This window comes from Vulpes lagopus, chromosome 1 (genome assembly GCF_018345385.1).
Source record: "Vulpes lagopus strain Blue_001 chromosome 1, ASM1834538v1, whole genome shotgun sequence".
NCBI classification, from domain to species: domain Eukaryota; kingdom Metazoa; phylum Chordata; class Mammalia; order Carnivora; family Canidae; genus Vulpes; species Vulpes lagopus.
In genome coordinates, this window is record NC_054824.1 from 146,558,709 (window position 1) to 146,576,965 (window position 18,257).

General features: G+C 36.7%; 1 protein-coding gene across 1 annotated transcript in view; it reads left to right on the forward strand.

Annotated features, from left to right (window-relative positions):
- DNAH14 (dynein axonemal heavy chain 14) overlaps positions 1-18,257 on the forward strand; it is a 311,703-nt gene that overhangs the window by 43,973 nt on the left and 249,473 nt on the right. Inside the window, 3 exon segments of the mRNA XM_041749477.1 lie at positions 1,970-2,101; positions 12,686-12,936; positions 17,578-17,704. Of these exon segments, the coding sequence (XP_041605411.1) occupies positions 1,970-2,101; positions 12,686-12,936; positions 17,578-17,704 (510 nt within the window).

Consider the following 18,257-nt stretch of genomic DNA (forward strand, 5'->3'; position numbering starts at 1 on the left):
ATAGCTAACCAATTAGCAAAATACAATACAAAGAAAATTTGTAAAATATTCATGCCACGGATACTGAGAGGAAGCAGAGATTAGATTAGCCTTTGTAGTTAAGTCAGGGGGTGTTTCATGAAGGAAAAACACGATGAGCTAGGCCATGCTGAATTTGAATAGCCAGGGAGCAGGGGAGAGTATGAATGTAAGTAAAGCATTCAGTGTATGATTGATGTGAAAGGTCTTAAATGTTGGGCCAAGAATAGTAGAATAAGGGAGAAATAGGAGCCAAACCTGGGCATTAGGGCTGAGAAATTCCTCGTGGGACTTGTGAAGAAAGTCAGCAAGAATAGGATTTTCTGAGACTGAAGAAACCAGGGCCAAAGGGAGGGAGAACAGAGATTCATAGCCAGGAGAACCGAAATATGGGGGTCAGGAATCAGAAGGTGGTCACTTGTGCATTAGGAGTAATGGGGATGCAGGTGCCAATGAGGATTGACAAGGGGGAGGCAGGAAGGATGAGCAAGGTCAGGAATGCAGATGAGGGATTGTTCAGAAGTTAGAGTGGAGTGCAGGAGTGTGTGGGTGCTCTCCTGGGATGAAATCACTCTGTGAAGGGGCTGGGGTTTCTAGAACTGGATGGGATAGGACAGATGTGGATCATTTTATCCAAACCTATCCTTTCAAATGGGAACCTAAGTCCTAGAGAGATAGTGGTCTGTCCACGGCCACAAAACCTGCCAAAGGGTTGGAGGAGGCAGTACTTTGAGTGCTTAATAAAAATATAAATTTTTGTGTTTCACTTCTTTTGGGGGAGAGTGCAGTGAGTGGCGCTAGTTATCTACACTTTTAGCAAGCCCCTTAGGTGATTTCCTATGCAGAGTAAACTTTGAAAACTATTTCTTCTTTTTCCATGCTGTGCATGGAGTCTAATGCGGGATTTGAACTCACAGGCCTAAGATCAAGACCTGAACTGAGATCAGGAGTCAGACACTCAACCCACTGAGTTACCAGGTGCCCTGAAAATTATTTTTAATGAACAGTTGTTGAAAGCTTTTGAACATGTTGTTTTAGGAAAATCAATGTGATGTTGGTTTGTGGGGGGAAAAGGAGATACAGAGTTAAAGAGATCACTAGGAGAGTGCTGGAATCATGCAGGTGTGAGCCAGAATGGCTTCAGGTAGGAGGTTGGCAGTGAGATCAGAAAGGAAAAGAGATTTTGAGACACATGTACTAGAAAAATCAGTATCTGGTAGCCAGATGTGGGACCAGGAGAAGAATACAGTTAATCTAAAATTTTAAAGCTAGAACAGCACTTTTCAATCTTTTTTTTTTTTTTTGAGGAGAGTGTACATTTTTAAAGTATTTCAATAGAGTTGGGGTCAAAGGTGTTAGCTGTTTATTGATGAAAACGCATTTTGGCAAGAGAATTAATAGAATATGGGAAAATAAGAAAATTCTGGAGGGAGGAAGGATGCCGTGATCTATGTTGTTTGTCTATGACAGGGCTTGGTAGCATAGTGATGGAAATTTCTCCAGGCTACATTTTGAATGAGCTCAGAAGAATGTGCACATTACTTCAACTATGTAATTTTAGCCTCTTTATCCCATGTTAGTGCTCATGTTTTTAAGTCTTACACATAATTGGGACTTCAAAGGTAAAAGCATCTCCTGGGTTGGATGGTTACCCTGGGTTCATAGATATTTCAAAAACACATCAACTCTTGAATTTTTCTACTGAGGCTTAATCTTAGTTACAATTAAAATAATATTTTTTTCCTGTCTTTTATTGAGATTTAGCTTGTTTTAGCTACTGGTGTTTGGATTTGAAGAACATAAAAAGCATTTGGTATATAAAGAATGATGTATACAAAAGGAAGTATAAAATACGCTCTTTGTGACATGAAAGGATGGCCAAATTATACCTTTTCTTTTTGGTGATGAATTTTTACTTTTCAGCACTCAACATTTACTGTCATTTAATTAGCTGAACAGGTCTCGAACATATTCTCTAGATGAGTTTTATAAAGAACAGTTACAGCAAGCTACCCAGGCACAGAAGCAACTTGAGGATATCAGAGATAAAGCTATTTCTGAAATCAAAAGTACAATTTTAAAGGTAATTCTTTAATTACATTCTCTCTATCAATTTTGAATACTAACTAAAGCAGTTGCTCCAAATTACCTCCCTGGACAAAGTGTTGGAAATTGGCAGGTAGATTCATTAGCCAACGAGCTAATGCTGCATATTTAGTGGGTGCAGGAAATTTTCCAGGTGCTACGTAGAATGCAAGTATTTATGTGTACAGGTATATCCCCTGCTTTTTGAAAGTTCATGTTAACACCATTTTGCTTTTATGAAAGATCTGTATTCGTACCTCTTTTTGCTCGCTAACTGAAAGAAATCCAAAGAGAATTTTGCCTTTATAAAAAGCCAGAAGCAAAAAATAGCCTTCAGTATCCGTTTTGCAGAATCCTTTGTTACAGGGGCAGCACCCAGAGCCATGAGAGGGGCCCCCTGGGTCCTTCCCCAGGATCCACAGTTGGTAGGTATCTCAGCATCGGGCCGACAGAGCCTTGAACTGTGTCTGTGATCTAATGTGCTTTTTCTTGACTTGGTTTGTGCATCCATTAGCAAGATGTGTCCTTAGGGTATCAGAAAAGCCTAATAGAGGTGACTTTTATAGTTTGGGAGTGCTAAAAAATTGTTCCATATAAACTCATGGTAGTTGCCTCTGCTTTATGCTATTTTGGATTATGGAAGGTTTCATAGTGACTCTACTTTTGGATAGTGGGAAAAATCTTGTATAAGTGTGTGTATGTAAATGTACTTGTCTCTTTACATACATCCCTTCAAGATACCTAAAATCTAACCTGAGCTGACATATATAGGGAAATACAATTTGTTATAAACTTCGGTTTCATAAGATGAAAACTCATTGCTCAAGAGAAACATACCTAGATAAGACAAAACTCTCCTAAGGATTCTATAAAAAGGACTCAGTAATGCAATGAACAGTGTCCTCTGAACATTCTTACCTGAGATGCTATGACTCATTTCACAGGATTATTCCTTACGTAGGGATTTACAACGCATGGAAGCATAGTTTACAAGTGCAGTTTGGTAAGGAACTGATGCAGTGTGTCTGGTTATGGGCTTGCTGCCTCTCTTTGCTAGTTTGGCAGAATCCAGGTGGATATTTGAGGCTCTCTGGAGGAATAAGTGGACTGGGTCTCCCTCAAACCATTTTCAGATGTTATTTCTTGAATTAAACTTTGATAGATACTAGGAAGTGGCGACTTCAGGGCTTTGCTTCTTGACAAGGAGATAAAATGCAGCTGTTTCACACCAATGAAAGAAGAACTCTCTTTCCTCATTGTATTCCGCAGTCACCCTAACCTCCTTAATCCTTGTCATATGGACAGACTCTGGGACAGTTTGGCCAAGAATCATATAAATCAAACAGGGATGATGAGAACAGCACATATCTTAGACCCTGACATAGTAGTTACATATTCCTATAGTCATTCTAGTCTCTCCCATTCAGTATCACCAGGATCTGGTCATAAATATTTGTTAAGAGATTTCCACTTAAACTTCAGATAAGAACCCATTAGACCCACTGCCAACCAACCACCAAATTATTGAAATCTACCCAAGTTATTCACTCCATGGAAGTATGCAGATTTCATAAAAAAAGAAGATCATAAAACTCAGAATGTGTACAAACCAAAAAAAAAAAAAGAAGTATGGGGAATGGAAGTATAAATTAGGCATTGCATTAATTTTTCCTTCTTTGGTGTTATCTCTCCACAGAGGCTCATGCCCTGTTTTGACTTGGCTCTTTAGCCCATACATGGCTGAGTTGCTGGGTCCCATCCCATGCGGCTACCTAAGTCAGGCAATATTCCCCCTTTCCCCATTTCCAGACTGAGTGTAATTAGAAAGCAGTGACATTACATCGACTATTTTGTTAAGGCATTTCATATTTAAATGCTAAGGACCATGATTATCAAGCTTTTGTGGGCAAGAGAATCACCTAGGAAGCTTGGTATAACAAGGGGTTTCAGTTTCAGCAGGTGTGGCCAGGGAATTATTTCTAACAAGTTCCTAGGTGAAACTTGATGCTGCTGGTCCTGGAATCACTACTCTAGAACTCCTCAGGAGAATATCAACAGTTTATTGATGTATTCAGACTAAACTTGATATGTGAATTAAACATACTATAAAACCATTTATTTCTCACTGTGAGTTTCCCTGATCTCGGTAGAAACATCTGATTCAGAGAACTTCAGAGATACCTGTTAGAAATAAAGTCATAACTTCAGATGCAGATTTTAACAAATAATGAATCATGCCTTAAGTTTCAGTGGCTGCACCCTTTAGGAAGAATTTGAATTATTAAGCATTTGTCCTATCAATTTGACTTGCCAGGAAGTTTCACCATTCATAGAATTTTGAAAGTGATGGATATTTTCATCACATCACATAATTACTAGTATTTTCTTGCGGTGAGAAAGGAAAGAAAAAGCAAAGGAAACCATCAACAAAATAAAAAGGCAACCTATTGAGTGGCTAAACATATTTGCAAATGATGTATCTGAAAAGGGTTTAATATCCAAAATACATAAAGAACTTCTATGACTCAACACCAAAAAACCTAAATAATCCAATTTAAAAATGGGCAGAGGACCTGAACATTTTTCAAAGACATAGAAATAGCCAAGAGACATATGAATGCTCAGATCACTAGTCATCAGGGAAGTACAAAACAAAGCCACGATGCGATATCACCTTACTACCTGTCAGAATGGCAATATAAGAAAGACAAGAAGTACGGTGTCAGCAAGAAAGTGGAGAAACAGGGAACCCTTTGCACTGTTGGAGGTAATGTAAATTATGGTGTAAAACAGTATGGGAAACAGTAGGAAGTAAATTAAAAACAAAAATACCAGATGATTCAGTAATTCCACTGCTGGATTATTTACCCAAAGAAAATAGAAACACTAATTCAGAAAGATATATGCACACCTATGTTTACTGCAGCTTTATTTACAATAGTGAAGATATGGAAGCAATCTAAATGTCTATTGATAGATGAATGAAGGTGTGGCACATATACACAATGAAATATTACTCCGCCATCGAAAAGGATGGCATCTTCCCACTTGCAACAACATGGATTAGATCCAGAGGGTGTTATGCTAAGTGCAATAAGTCAGAAAAGACAAATACTATATGGTTTCATTTATATGTGCAGCCGAAAAAATGAACAAAAGCATTCATAAATACAGAGAACAAACTAGTGGTTGCCAGAGGGAAGGGGCTTTGGAGATGGGCAAAATAGGTGAGGGGATTACCAGGTAAAAACTTCCAGCTATAAATAAATCATGGAGATGAAAAGTATAGCATAGGGAATATATGTTGTAATAATATTGTGTGGTGACATGTGGTAACTACATTTATTTATTGTGGTGAGCATAGTATATTGTATATAGAATACAATATATTCTATAGAATTGTGAAATTTCTACATCATATACTGGAGACTAATTAGAACATTGTCAGCTATACTTCAGTTTTTTTAAATTGCAGTTTTCAGTATGTGGATCTTTTACCTTCTTGGTTACCTATATTCCTAAGTATTTTATTGTTTTTGAGGATATTATGAATGGGATTATTCATTTTTCAGGTATTTTGTTGTTTCAGAAATGCAACTGATTTCTATATCTTGATTATTAGTTTTAGTGTATTTTTGATGAGTTCTTTAGGATTTTCTGTAAATAAGATTATATTATTTGAAAACAAAGATAATTTTACTTCTTTTCTTCTGATACAGATGCCTTTTGTTTCTTTTTCTTGCCTGATTACTCTTGCTGGACTGCCAGTACTATATTTAATAGGAGTGAAGAGAATGGGCACCCTTGTCTTGTTTCCAATCTTAGAGGAAAAGCTTCCAGCCTTTCACCATTGAATATGATGGTGTTAGCTGTGAACTTGTCATATATTGCCCTTATTATGTTGAGTTATGTTCCTTCTCTACCCAGTTGTTGAGCATTTTTATCATCAGAGAAGGTTGTATTTTATCATATGCTTTTTCTGCATCTATTGAGGTGATCACATGATTTTTATCCTTCAGTTAGTGGGATGTATCTTATTTACTGATTTGTGTATATTGAACCATCCTTGCATCCCAGAGCTATATCTTGCCTGATTGTGGTGTATAATCCTTTTAATATGTTGTTGAATTTGGTTTGCTAGTGTTCTTGTGGAGAATTTTTGCATCTGCATTCATCAGGGATATTGGTCTGTAGTTTTCCTGCAGTGTTGTTATCTAGCTTTGTATCAGACTAATGCTGTAAAATGAGTTTGAGGATTGTGCCTTCTTCAAGTTTTTGGAAGAGTTTAAATGATACTGGCGTTAATTTTTCATTAAATGTTTAGTAGAATTCACCAAGGAAACCAAATAGTCTTGGGTTCTTCTTTGTTGGGAAGTTTTTGATGGCTGACTTGTCCTTAATTGTTACTTGTGCTTCTAGTTTCAGACTTGGTCCTATGCTTCTAGTAGCTTATGTTTCTTCTAGTTTAACCAATTTGTTGGTGTATCTGTTTATAGCTGTCTCTTTTGATTGGATAATTCAGCCCATTTTTATTTAGAATAATTATTGATAGGTAATGACTTACTAATACTCTCCTATTATTTCCTGGCTGTTTTGTAGTTTCCTGTTCCTTTCTTCTTCTCTTAATGCCTTCTGTGGTGAATTGATGATTTTCCATAGTGCTGTGCTCTGATTTTCTTTACATTTTGTGAACCTCCTATATCTCTTTGCTTTGTAGTTACTATGAGGCTTATGTAAAACATCTAGATAGCACAGACTATTTTACACTGATAATTTTGATCACAACAAAAATACTACCATTTTATTCTCCCCCTTTTATGTTTTTGATGGCATTATCTACCTCTCTCTATATTGTATCTCCATTAACAGTAATGTTAGTGGAACTAGTTCTTTTTAATATTCTTGTCCTTTAATCTTTACATAAACTTCAGTGGTTAACAGCCCACCATATTACATTTTTAGAGTATTACAAGTCTGATTATGCCTTTTCTTTTATCACTGTGTTGTATATTTTCATGTTTTATATTACTAGCTAGCACCTTTTCATTTCAGCCTGAACAACACTTTCTATCATTTCTTGTAGGGCAAGTCTAGTGGTAAGGAATTCCTTCAGCTTTTGTCTGGGAAAGTCTTATTGCCACCTCATTTCTAAAGGACAGTTTTACCACATAAGGTATTCTTCATTGGCAGTTCTTCTGCTAGCTCTTTGAGTGTGGCCATAAAGTTTTTACTTAGAAATCTGCTGATGGCCTTATGGGAATTCCCTTGTAAGTTACAAGCTTTTTTTTTTTTTTTTTTTTTCCTCTCTTGCTGCTAAGATTCTGTCCTTGTCTTTGATTTTTGAGAGTTTTATTATGTGTCCTGGAGAGGATCTCTTTGATTTTGTTTAGTGACTTGTGAGTTTCATGAACTTGCATGTAGAAATCTCTCCCCAGATTTGGAATGTTCTTAGTCATTTTCTTTAAATAAACTTTCTGACCTTTTTCCCTCTCTTTTCCTTCTTGGACCTTCAATAATTTGAAAATTGGTTCTTTCCTTGGTATTCTCTAAATTATGTAAGTTTTCTTCACTTTTTTTTTGACTCTTTTTTCTCTGATTGTGTAATATCAATTGATCCGTTTTGCAGTTTACTTTTTTCTTATGTGTTTTGTGAAGTCTGTTGTTGAAGCTCTCTGTTGAATTCCTCATTCAATTACTATATTTTTAAAACTTGTTCCTTTTTTACATTTTCTGTCTCTTTTTGAGCATCTCATTTTGCTTGTATTGTTTTCCTGGTATCATTAAATTGTATATCTGTGTTCTCTTCTTACAGATCTCTGAGCATCCTTTTTTAAAGTTTTTGTTTAAATTCTGTTTTTTGTTTAAATTCATACAGTGTAATATTGGTTTCAGGAGTAGAATTTTATTATTCATCACTTATATACAACAGCCAGTGCTCATCATAACAAGTGCCCTCCTTAACACCTATCACCTATTTAGCCCATCCCCCCTACCCATTTTCCTCCATCAACCCTCAGTTTGTTCTCTGTAGTTTATGACTTGCCTCCTCCTCTTTTTTCTCCTTCTCCAATGTTCTTCTGTTATTTCTTAAATTCCACATATGAGTGAAATCACGGTATTTGTCTTTCTCTGACTGACTTTGCTTAGTATAATACACTATAGCTCCATCCATGTTGTTGCAAATGGCAAGATTTCATTCTTTTTGATGGCTAATATTCCATTGCGTATATATACCACATCTTCTTTTTTTTTATTTTATTTTATTTATTTATTTATGATAGTCACACACAGAGAGAGAGAGAGAGAGAGGCAGAGACACAGGCAGAGGGAGAAGCAGGCTCCATGCACCGGGAGCCCGACGTGGGATTCGATCCCGGGTCTCCAGGATCGCGCCCTGGGCCAAAGGCAGGCGCCAAACCACTGTGCCACCCAGGGATCCCTATACCACATCTTCTTTATCCAGTAATCATTTGGTGGATATTTGGGCTTTTTCCATAATTTGGCTATTGTTGATAAAGCTGCGCTAAACATTGGGGTGCATGTGCTCCTTTGAATCAGTATTTTTGTATCCTTTGCTGGGTCACAGGGTGGCTTTATTTTAAGGAACCTCTATACTATTTTCCACAGTGGCTGCATCATTTTGCATTGCCGTCAACAGTGTAAGAGGGTTCCCCTTTCTCCACATCCTTGCCAATATCTATTGTATCCTCAGTTGTTAATTTTAGCTATTCTGATGGGTATGAAGTGGTATCTCATTGTGGTTTTGATTTGTATTTTCCTAATGACAAATGATGTTGAGCATCTTTTTGTGTGTCTGTTGGCCATCTGTATATCTTCTTTGGAGAAATGTCTGTTTATGTCTTCTGACCATTTCTTAACTGGATATTTTGGTTTTTGGGTGTTGAGCTAATAAGTTCTTTATAGATCTTGGATACTAACCCTTTATCAGATATGTAATTTGCAAATATCTTCTCCCATTCCATAGGTTGCCTTTTGGTTTTGTTGATTGTTTCCTTTGCTGTACAGAACCTTTTAACTTGATGAAGTCCCACTAGTTCATTTTTGCTTTTGTTTCCCTTGCCTCTGGAAATGTATGTATCTCCACAACATTGCTGTCACCGAGGTCAGTGAGGTTGCTGCCTATGTTCTCCTCTAGGATTTTGATGGATTCCTGTCTCACATTTAGGTCTTTTGTCCATTTTAATCTATTTTTGTATGTGGTATAAGAAAGTGGTCCAGTTTCATTCTTCTGCATGTTGCTATCCTATTTTCCCAACACCATTTGTTGAAGAGACTGTCTTTTTCCCATTGAATATTCTTTCCTCCTTCGTTGAACATTAATTGAACATATAATTGGGTTTATTTCTGGGCCCTCTATTCTGTTTCATTGATCTTCATGTCTGTTTTTGTTTCTGAGCATCTTTAGAACAATTAATTTGAATTCTTTGTTGGGAATTACTGGGTATCCATTTCTTTGGGGTCATTGACAGAGTTTTACTTTGGTGGAGTCATGTTTTCCTCATTTTCATGATTCCTGTAGCCTTGCAAAGATGTCTGAGCATTTGAAGGAGGAATTACCTCTTCTAGACACTATGAACTGACTTTGATAAGGGAAATATTTCATCTGCATGTGGGTCATGCTGGAGCATCTTGTGATCTTGGGGTAGTGGTGCAAGGTGTCATGATGTCTCTTTGCTCAGGCCTCTGAGGACCACAGCATTGACAGCTTTGTGGTCCTTGGCAAATACAAGGGAGGCCCCCAGTGGCTATAAGGATTTTCAGTAGTGGCTCCAGGTCCTATGGCTAGGGACCAAGGCAGGAACTACTTGCATGTACATAGTTGGCTGTTGGGGTCATCTGTTTCTGTATAGGGGCAGGGGCTGGTTGAAGACACACTGTGGTGAGGGTCAGAGTAAGCATCAAGGGCCAGGCCAACTGTGGGTGCACTGGTAACTGATGGCACCTGACTGTCAGCATGTATTAGTGTGGCTGTTGGATCACACCATGGGTGCGTGGTATTCAGGGGTCCGTAACAGGTATCAGGCCAACAGCTTGCAAATGCACATCTGGAGAAATAGCCCTGAGCACGTACATGGTGGAGGTCAGTCATGGGGGTTTAGGCTGGTGTCTTGTGCTCATGTACTCACAGAAACCTGGGCTGGCTGACAATGTGGTTCCTAGGCTTGGCAGGAGCCAGAGAGGGGCATGGCTGGAGAGGGACTTAGGAAGCTGGCATCAGTGAATACAAATACCTATGTGCCAAAAGCTGATGAAATCTGCTGGAGGTCTGTGGCAGCTATGTTGCCTCCTGATTCCTTCTTCAGGAGCAAAAGCTACTGTGTTTGTGGGTTGAGCTGGTCACTCTGAATGGGGATCATTCCTACTGCGTGGCTGCTATTGGCAGTCCATGTTTTCTTCCTTGTTCTAGCCATCTCTGTCCATCCCAGCTTTGCTGGCATGGGCAGGGTGAAACCAAAGTGGGACCTTTGTTCAGTGCCCCAAAGTTTGGGGAAGCCAGTGGTTATTCTGCTCTTCCTTTCCCAGCGAGGGGAACTTTATCTAGCTAGAAAGTTTCCTCTTGGCGCTGAGCAGTGCCAGCTGGGGCTGGGATGATGTGGGCAAATTGAAGCTGTCTTCCTTTTCGTTTTGTGTGGTTATTCTCAGGTTTTTTGTTTCACTGTGTTGCTGAAGTTTCTTAAGTGGACTCCGGAGCTCTCCCAGAGCTGTTTTTGGTCATGGATACCTGTCTTACTTGCTGATCTTTGTTGGGAGCAAAGGCTGGGCTTTCCTACACCACCATTTGGGTGAATTTTTAAAACTGAAATGTGTGACTACTCAAGTAGCCAAACTCTAGACTAGTGGTTCTCAAATAGGCTGCAGACTAGAATCATCTGGTGTGTGTGTGTGGGGGGGGGTAGCACTCAAATATTGATATTTATCAATATTGATATTGATAAATTGGGACCACCGTAGGCCAATTAAATCAGAATTCCTGATGATAGAGCCTCAGGCAGCGGTAGAAAATCTCCTTAAGTGAATCTAAAGTACAGCTAGGTTGGAAATGGAAAGCATTTTGCGTAATTTTGGGGACTGTTCAGCTCTGCATAAATACAGCATGGGCATAGAATTGAGGAAATGGAAACCAGGAGCCACTATCAGTGAGTGATACGAACCTAGAGTCAGACTTGATTCAAAATATAGTCTGTGATAGTAAAAGAGTATCCACCTATCTGCCTATTGGTGTCAGAATATCCATTAGCCTCAGAATATTCAATAAAAAGACCAGTATTACCAGGCTTACTACTACTGTATACTTTTGTATTAATACAGTTATTAAGCTATTTAAAACTCTTTTAGTACCAATGCTAAAAATCTTTATTTTGAATATTTAATAGACTGTGCCTCACCATTTTACCGATTAAAATGCATTTTGCATATAAAACTTCAAATCATGTGGCCATTCCTGGAAAAACATTTATTTTTTTCAATAAAAACATAACCTATTAATAAAGTCAGCATTTCCTCTGTTAGGCCCATGTAGCTATGCCCATAACTGGTATAGAAATTATCTTGTCTTTCTTTAGTCCAATTTCTACAAGCATTTGTTGTAATAGTAAAGAACTGCATCATGGTGGTAAACCATTCCTCCAGAGAGTCAACCAGTACTGGAAGAAACATGCCAAATTGATAATCAACTGACCTAATTAATTTAAAAAAGAAAGAAAATAAAAAAAAAAAAAAAGAAAGAAAGAAAATACAAACGAAAAAGAAAAAGAGAGGCAGCATAAATGAATGCAATTATTTGAATATAGTTTGGAAAGAATTTAAATATCAATGAGGAAAAAATAAAAAGAATGAACAACCAATAGGTGAATAAATATTGGAAATATTTTTAGAATTTTAAAGGCCCATCACTAATAAAAAAAAAAAGTATTATGTGTCAAAAGGAACCATTTTGACCAACTTTGGGATTATTTTGGAGGGCTCAATTTGGAAATTTGGGTGGTACTAGTACTACTGATGCCACCCTACATTTTTTATCAAAATATGCCATTCCCCCAGCAATGTACTAAGTCATTTATCTTAAGAGATACATTGCTTAAAGGATAAAATTCTAATATTGGATTTGATGAACTTAAATTTTTTCTTAATTCTGTGTTATGTGCCATATATGTGTTAAAAACACAAAAGGCGTCTAATTGCGGTAGCCTAGCATAAGGGAGGCAGCATTAGACTGAATTTTAGGAAATCTTTTATTTCCATTTGACTCTTCCCCCCAGTGGTGGGTGTACTTGAGGAGGGTCCCTCTATGTAGGAACGCTTAGATAATCATTAGTATGTACTTTCTATTTGAGTCCCATAAACTCATCTTCTTATAATTGAAACCCCAAACTTCATAGGCTTTTTATTTTGTCTGCCATTTAGATAGAGCACAAGCATAAAGTTTTAATGAAAATGATCATCATAATGTTTAGTTGCAGGGTTATTCAGACTAATGAAAATGCTATACATTAGAAGTCATGCTATATTATATCAACATAGGAAATTATCACTGGTTTTTCAATTGTTCATTGAATTGTAGGTGGCAGAAAAGAAAGAAATTAAAGAATATTTTGAGTCAAACTTCTCTGAAGATGACACAACACATTTCAAACTGCCTAAATATCGACGTTTATTAGAAACAATTTTGAAGTTTCTGATGTTGGTTGACTACATATTTCAAGAACTCGTCCGTCAACTAATGAACACTGCAATCACACTACTTTTTGAATTATTTAATAATTCTGCTAGAATGCCATTTTCAATGGAAAAAAGGAATGAAGATCTCATTAAGTAAATCCCACCTTTTTGACTTTTATAAAAGGGATATTATTATCATAATGTAATATATTTCCACTTATAGAGGAAATAGCCAATAATTTAAACTAGAATTTGTAGCACATTATATGTACTCAGCTTTTGCAATTACCTGAACTTCTTATCTGGTAATACTTTCCTTCATACTGTGCATAAAATTTAAGAAAATTTCCTCCTCCTGCCCCCCCAAAATTCTACCTAGATTAGGTTGCTATGTGAAGTACATAACGCATGTACTTGAAGTGAAATTTGAAATTCAGATAATAATATCTTAGTGTAAGTATGTCCCAAATATTACCTATACTAAAAATTATCATCTTGGAATTCAAATTTGATGTTCTGTATTAATTTGCTAAATCTGGCAATTGTATGCATAGGTATGCTGTATCTTCAAAGTTCAGAACTAGTTCTTAAAAAATCATTTGTGGGATCCCTGGGTGGCGCAGCGGTTTGGCGCCTGCCTTTGGCCCAGGGCGTGATCCTGGAGACCCGGGATCGAATCCCACGTCAGGCTCCCGGTGCATGGAGCCTGCTTCTCCCTCCGCCTGTGTCTCTGCCTCTCTCTCTCTCTCTCTGTGACTATCATAAAAAAAAAAAAAAAAAAAAAAAAAAAAAAAATCATTTGTGAGAATGATTCTGAAAGTAGCCACAGAGTTCAGTTGGAATTTGAGTCAATTCCAACTACTTATTGAAAACAAAATATTTTTACCTATTTAAATACCATTGTTAAAACCTTTTTATTATTTTCCACAACTGGATCTATCACTGTAATTTGTGAACCATGGAATATGAATTGACATTTGTAAAATATGTTCAAACTCAGAATTTAGCAATATCATTTTAAGTCAAATCAGAGTTTTAATATCAAAACTAGAGAACAAAAAAATATATCAATTCATAACATTTTGAAGAATCTTAAAGATAATATATTATTTCTCTAATTTGTTATTGAATCCAACAGAGCTTAAATCACTTTTCTAAGGCCTCATAAGCGATTTGGGTTTTTTTTGGTTTTTTTTGTTTTTATAAATATTTGTTATTATTTGTAAACTATTTTATTTTATTTATTCATGAGAGACACACAGAAAGAGAGAGAGAGAGGCAGAGACACAGGCAGAGGGAGAAGCAGGCTCCATGCAGGGAGCCCAATGTGGGACTCAATCCCATGTCTCCAGGAGAAGGACCTGGGCCAAAGGCAGACGCTAATCCACTGAGCCACCCAGGGATCCCCCTCATAAGCGATATGAATCAGTGCCAGGACTTTAACCTGTATAAGAGCACAACTGTTTAGTAATAGCGCAATATAATTTTATTTTTCCTAAAACTACAGGAGTATGTATATGTGTATGTTTGTGTGTTTAAGAGAACTTTTAAATTTTGAACAAAATTTCTTAAATGATTTTTATTATTAGAGTTAATTCATCATGTAATAGAAAATTTGGAAAACAGAAATTACCCTCATTCAATAACTTAAATTCAATGTCTTATTATTTTTGATATTTCTCGTAGACTTTTCTTATGTAATTTTGTTGTAATCCTAGTGTGCTATTTTGTAGTTTATTTTAAAAATACAACATGTCTTATATATATGTTTTTTAATGTTATAAGAGGAATACTTGTGTAGTAGTTCAAGTACATGTGTTTTTGGAGTTTTGGAGTCATACCACCTGGGTTTTAATCTCTGTTTCATTTCTGAAAAGCTGTGTGACTTTGGTTAGCTAGTATGCTAACAGACATTAGGAAATGCTTTAGACCTGTTTCCTATCTATAGACTGGAGATACCAGTAATACCTATATCATAGTGTGGTTTGAGAATAAACACAAAGTAAATGTCTGCCAAGTAGGAGCTACCATTATTGAATCTGTTTCTATCGACCTTCTTAACAGTATTGGTTTGTATTTCCATAATAACTAATGATATGGTGTATCCTTTCATATGATTAGAGGCTACTTGTATATCTTCTCTGAAGAAACGTCTTTCCAAGTCCTTTGTCCATTTTTAAGTTGTGTTGTCTTTTTATTATGTTATAGAGTCTTTAAAATATATTTTGGGGACAAGACCCTTATTAATTCCAAATAATAGATAATTTACAAAAGTTTTCTCCCATTCTGTGGGTCATCTTTTCACTTTCTTGATAGTAACCTTTGGAGAATGAAAGTATTTAATTTTGAAAAAGGCCAATTTCGGGGGCACCTGGGTGGCTCAGTAGTTGAGGTCTGCCTTCAGCTCAGGGAGTAATCCTGGGGTCCTGGCATGGAGTCCTGCATCAGGCTCCCTGCAGGGAGCCTGCTTCTCCCTCTGCCTATGTCTCTGCCTCTCTGTGTCTCTCATAAATAAATAAAAGATAAAATCTTTTTTTGAAGAAAGCCAGTTCTTCTTCAGTTGTATTTTAAGTGTCATATCTAAGAAATCCTTGCCCATTGCAAGGTCATGAAGGTTCTATTTTTTCTTGTAAGATTTTCAGTTTTAGCTTCTGCATTTAGATCTTTGATCTACTTCCATTAAAGGTATTTTGTTTGTATACAGTGTGAGATAAAGGTCTAAGTTCATTCTTTCCCACATGGGTGTCCACTTGTCCCCGCACTGCTTGTTGAAAAGACTGTTCTTTCTGCATTGACTTGTCTCGGAACTCTTGTTGACAGTGAGTTGACCATAGGTGTATGGGTTTATGTCTGGACTCTAAATTTCATCAGTTGATCTATATGTCTGTCCTCCTGCCAGAACCATACTGTCTTCATTACTGCAGCTTTGCAGTAAGCTTTGAAATTGGGAAGTGTGAATCTTCCAGCATTGTTCCTTTTCAACATGGTTTGGGCACTTTTGGCTCTCTTTCATTTACATATGAATTGTAGAATAAGATTCCCAATTTATGCAGGAAAAAACAGCTGGAATTTAAATAGGGATTGCATTGAATCTGTGGATAAATATGGAAACTTTCATTTTAATAGTATAAAGTTTTCCAATCCATGAACATGGGTTTATCTTTCCATTTATATAGTCTATTTCTTCAGTGGTCTTTTGTTTTTCAGTGTATGTGTCATGCTTCCTTTATTTATTCTGAAGTATTTTATTCTATTTGATACTACTGTAAATTGAATTATTTTTTAAAATTTTATTTTGGATTATTAATTGCTTGTGTATTGAAATAGAGCTGAATTTTATATATTGATCTTGTATCCAGCATCTTTGCTCAATTTGTTTATTAGTTCTATGTTTGTTGATTTGTTATTCCTCCTTAGGATTTTCTTTTTTTTTTAATAAATTTATTTTTTATTGGTGTTCAATTTACCAACATACAGAATAACACCCAGTGCTCATCCCGTCAAGTGCCCCCCTCAGTGCCCGTCACCCATTCACCCCCACCCCCGCCCTCCTCCTCTTCCACCACCCCTAGTTTGTTTCCCAGAGTTAGGAGTCTTTATGTTCTGTCTCCCTTTCTGATATTTCCCACACATTTCTTCTCCCTCCCCTTATATTCCCTTTCACTATTATTTATATTCCCCAAATGAATGAGAACATATAATGTTTGTCCTTCTCCAATTGACTTACTTTACTCAGCATAATACCCTCCAGTTCCATCCATGTTGAAGCAAATGGTGGGTATTTGTTGTTTCTAATGGCTGAGTAATATTCCATTGTATACATAAACCACATCTTTTTTATCCATTCATCTTTCGATTTTTTATAAAAATCCTTCATTTTGGGGCACCTGGGTGGCTCAGTGGTTGAGCGTCTTTTCCATCCTGCTGAAATGAGATATGATATTTTTTATTGTAGTAAAATACAACTAACAATTCAGTATCACTAAGTGCATTCATAATATTGTGCAACTATCACCATATCCATTTCCAGAACGGTCTTCATCATCCCAAACTGAAACTCTGTGTCCAATAAACAGTAATTCCTCATTCCCCATGTGTGGCCCCCTTCCTCCCACCAAGCTCTCATGACCTCTAATACAAATTCTCTGTGAATTTGCCTATTCTAGATAACCTCACTTAGTGAAGTTTTCATACATATTTGAGCTTTTTGTCTGGCTTATTTTGCTTAGCGTGTTTTTAGGGTTCATTCATATCGTAAAATGTATGAGAATTTCTTTCCATTTCAAAGCTAGATAATAATCCATGTGTGTATATATCATGTTTTATTAGTCCGTCCATCTGTTGTTGGACATTTGGATCGTTTCACCTGTTGACTCTTGTGAATGATCTTGTTATGAGCAGTGGTGTGTAAATTTCTGTCTGAGGCTCTCAAGTGGAGCTGCTGGGTCATATGGTAATTCTACATGTAAGTCTTTGAGGAATTTCCCTGCTATTTTCCACAGTAACTGTACTAGTATTATTCCCACCAGCAAGCCGCAAGGGTCTAATCTTCACCAACACTTACTGTTGATATCTTTTAGAATATAGTAGCTATCCTAAATGGTGTGAAGTTATATTTCACTGTGACCTTGATTTGTATTCCCCTGATGATTCGTGATGCTGACCATCTTTTATTATACTGACTGGCCATTTGTATATATCTTCTTTGGAGGAATGTCTATTTTGTGTTCTGGATATTAGTAAGATCTAACAGTTTAGAAATATTATGTTTATGTTTCTTCTTTCTTAATCTAGAATATACAAGGACATCTTTGCTTTCATTGGAAAGATAAATGATTGTGAAGGATTTGTTGATAATTCAAACTTACATGCCACTTCTGTTTTAAAGTCAGAAGTAAAAACGGAAGCAGATGTTAATGAGGTAAAATGGTCTTTGAAAAATATAAGCATAGATTTTTTAAATGTAAAATGAATAAGTTTTTAAATTAAAAATATGATTTATGATTATTCAAAATTTCTTGCGCACACACAGATACCCCTTCCACTGTAGAAAGCTATAATTACACTTATCTCAGTTGGCTCATTTGTTCATACATTGAGTACTTATTTACCAGTCACTGAGCAAGGCACCAAAATAGAGCAGTGGGCAGAACAATTCCCTGACCTCTTGGAGTTTATATTTTTCAGAGAGAGACAGATATTGAAGTGATGAGTGCTATGAAGAAACACAAAGGAAGATAAGGGAATGAAGAGTGATGCTGTGTGCTACTTTACATGGGAGTAATCAGGAAAGACCACTTATCTGCAGTAGCAGCCACCCCATCCTACCCCCACTCCTGTATACCCCTTACTTTTTGCTGTTCTTCAAAGTACTTCTTTTCCCCTTGTTATTAACTAAAGAATGACACAAGACAAATAGGAAAAATCCTGACAGAATCCTAAAAGCTTTCATTAGGAAATCTTTCCTTGCCATG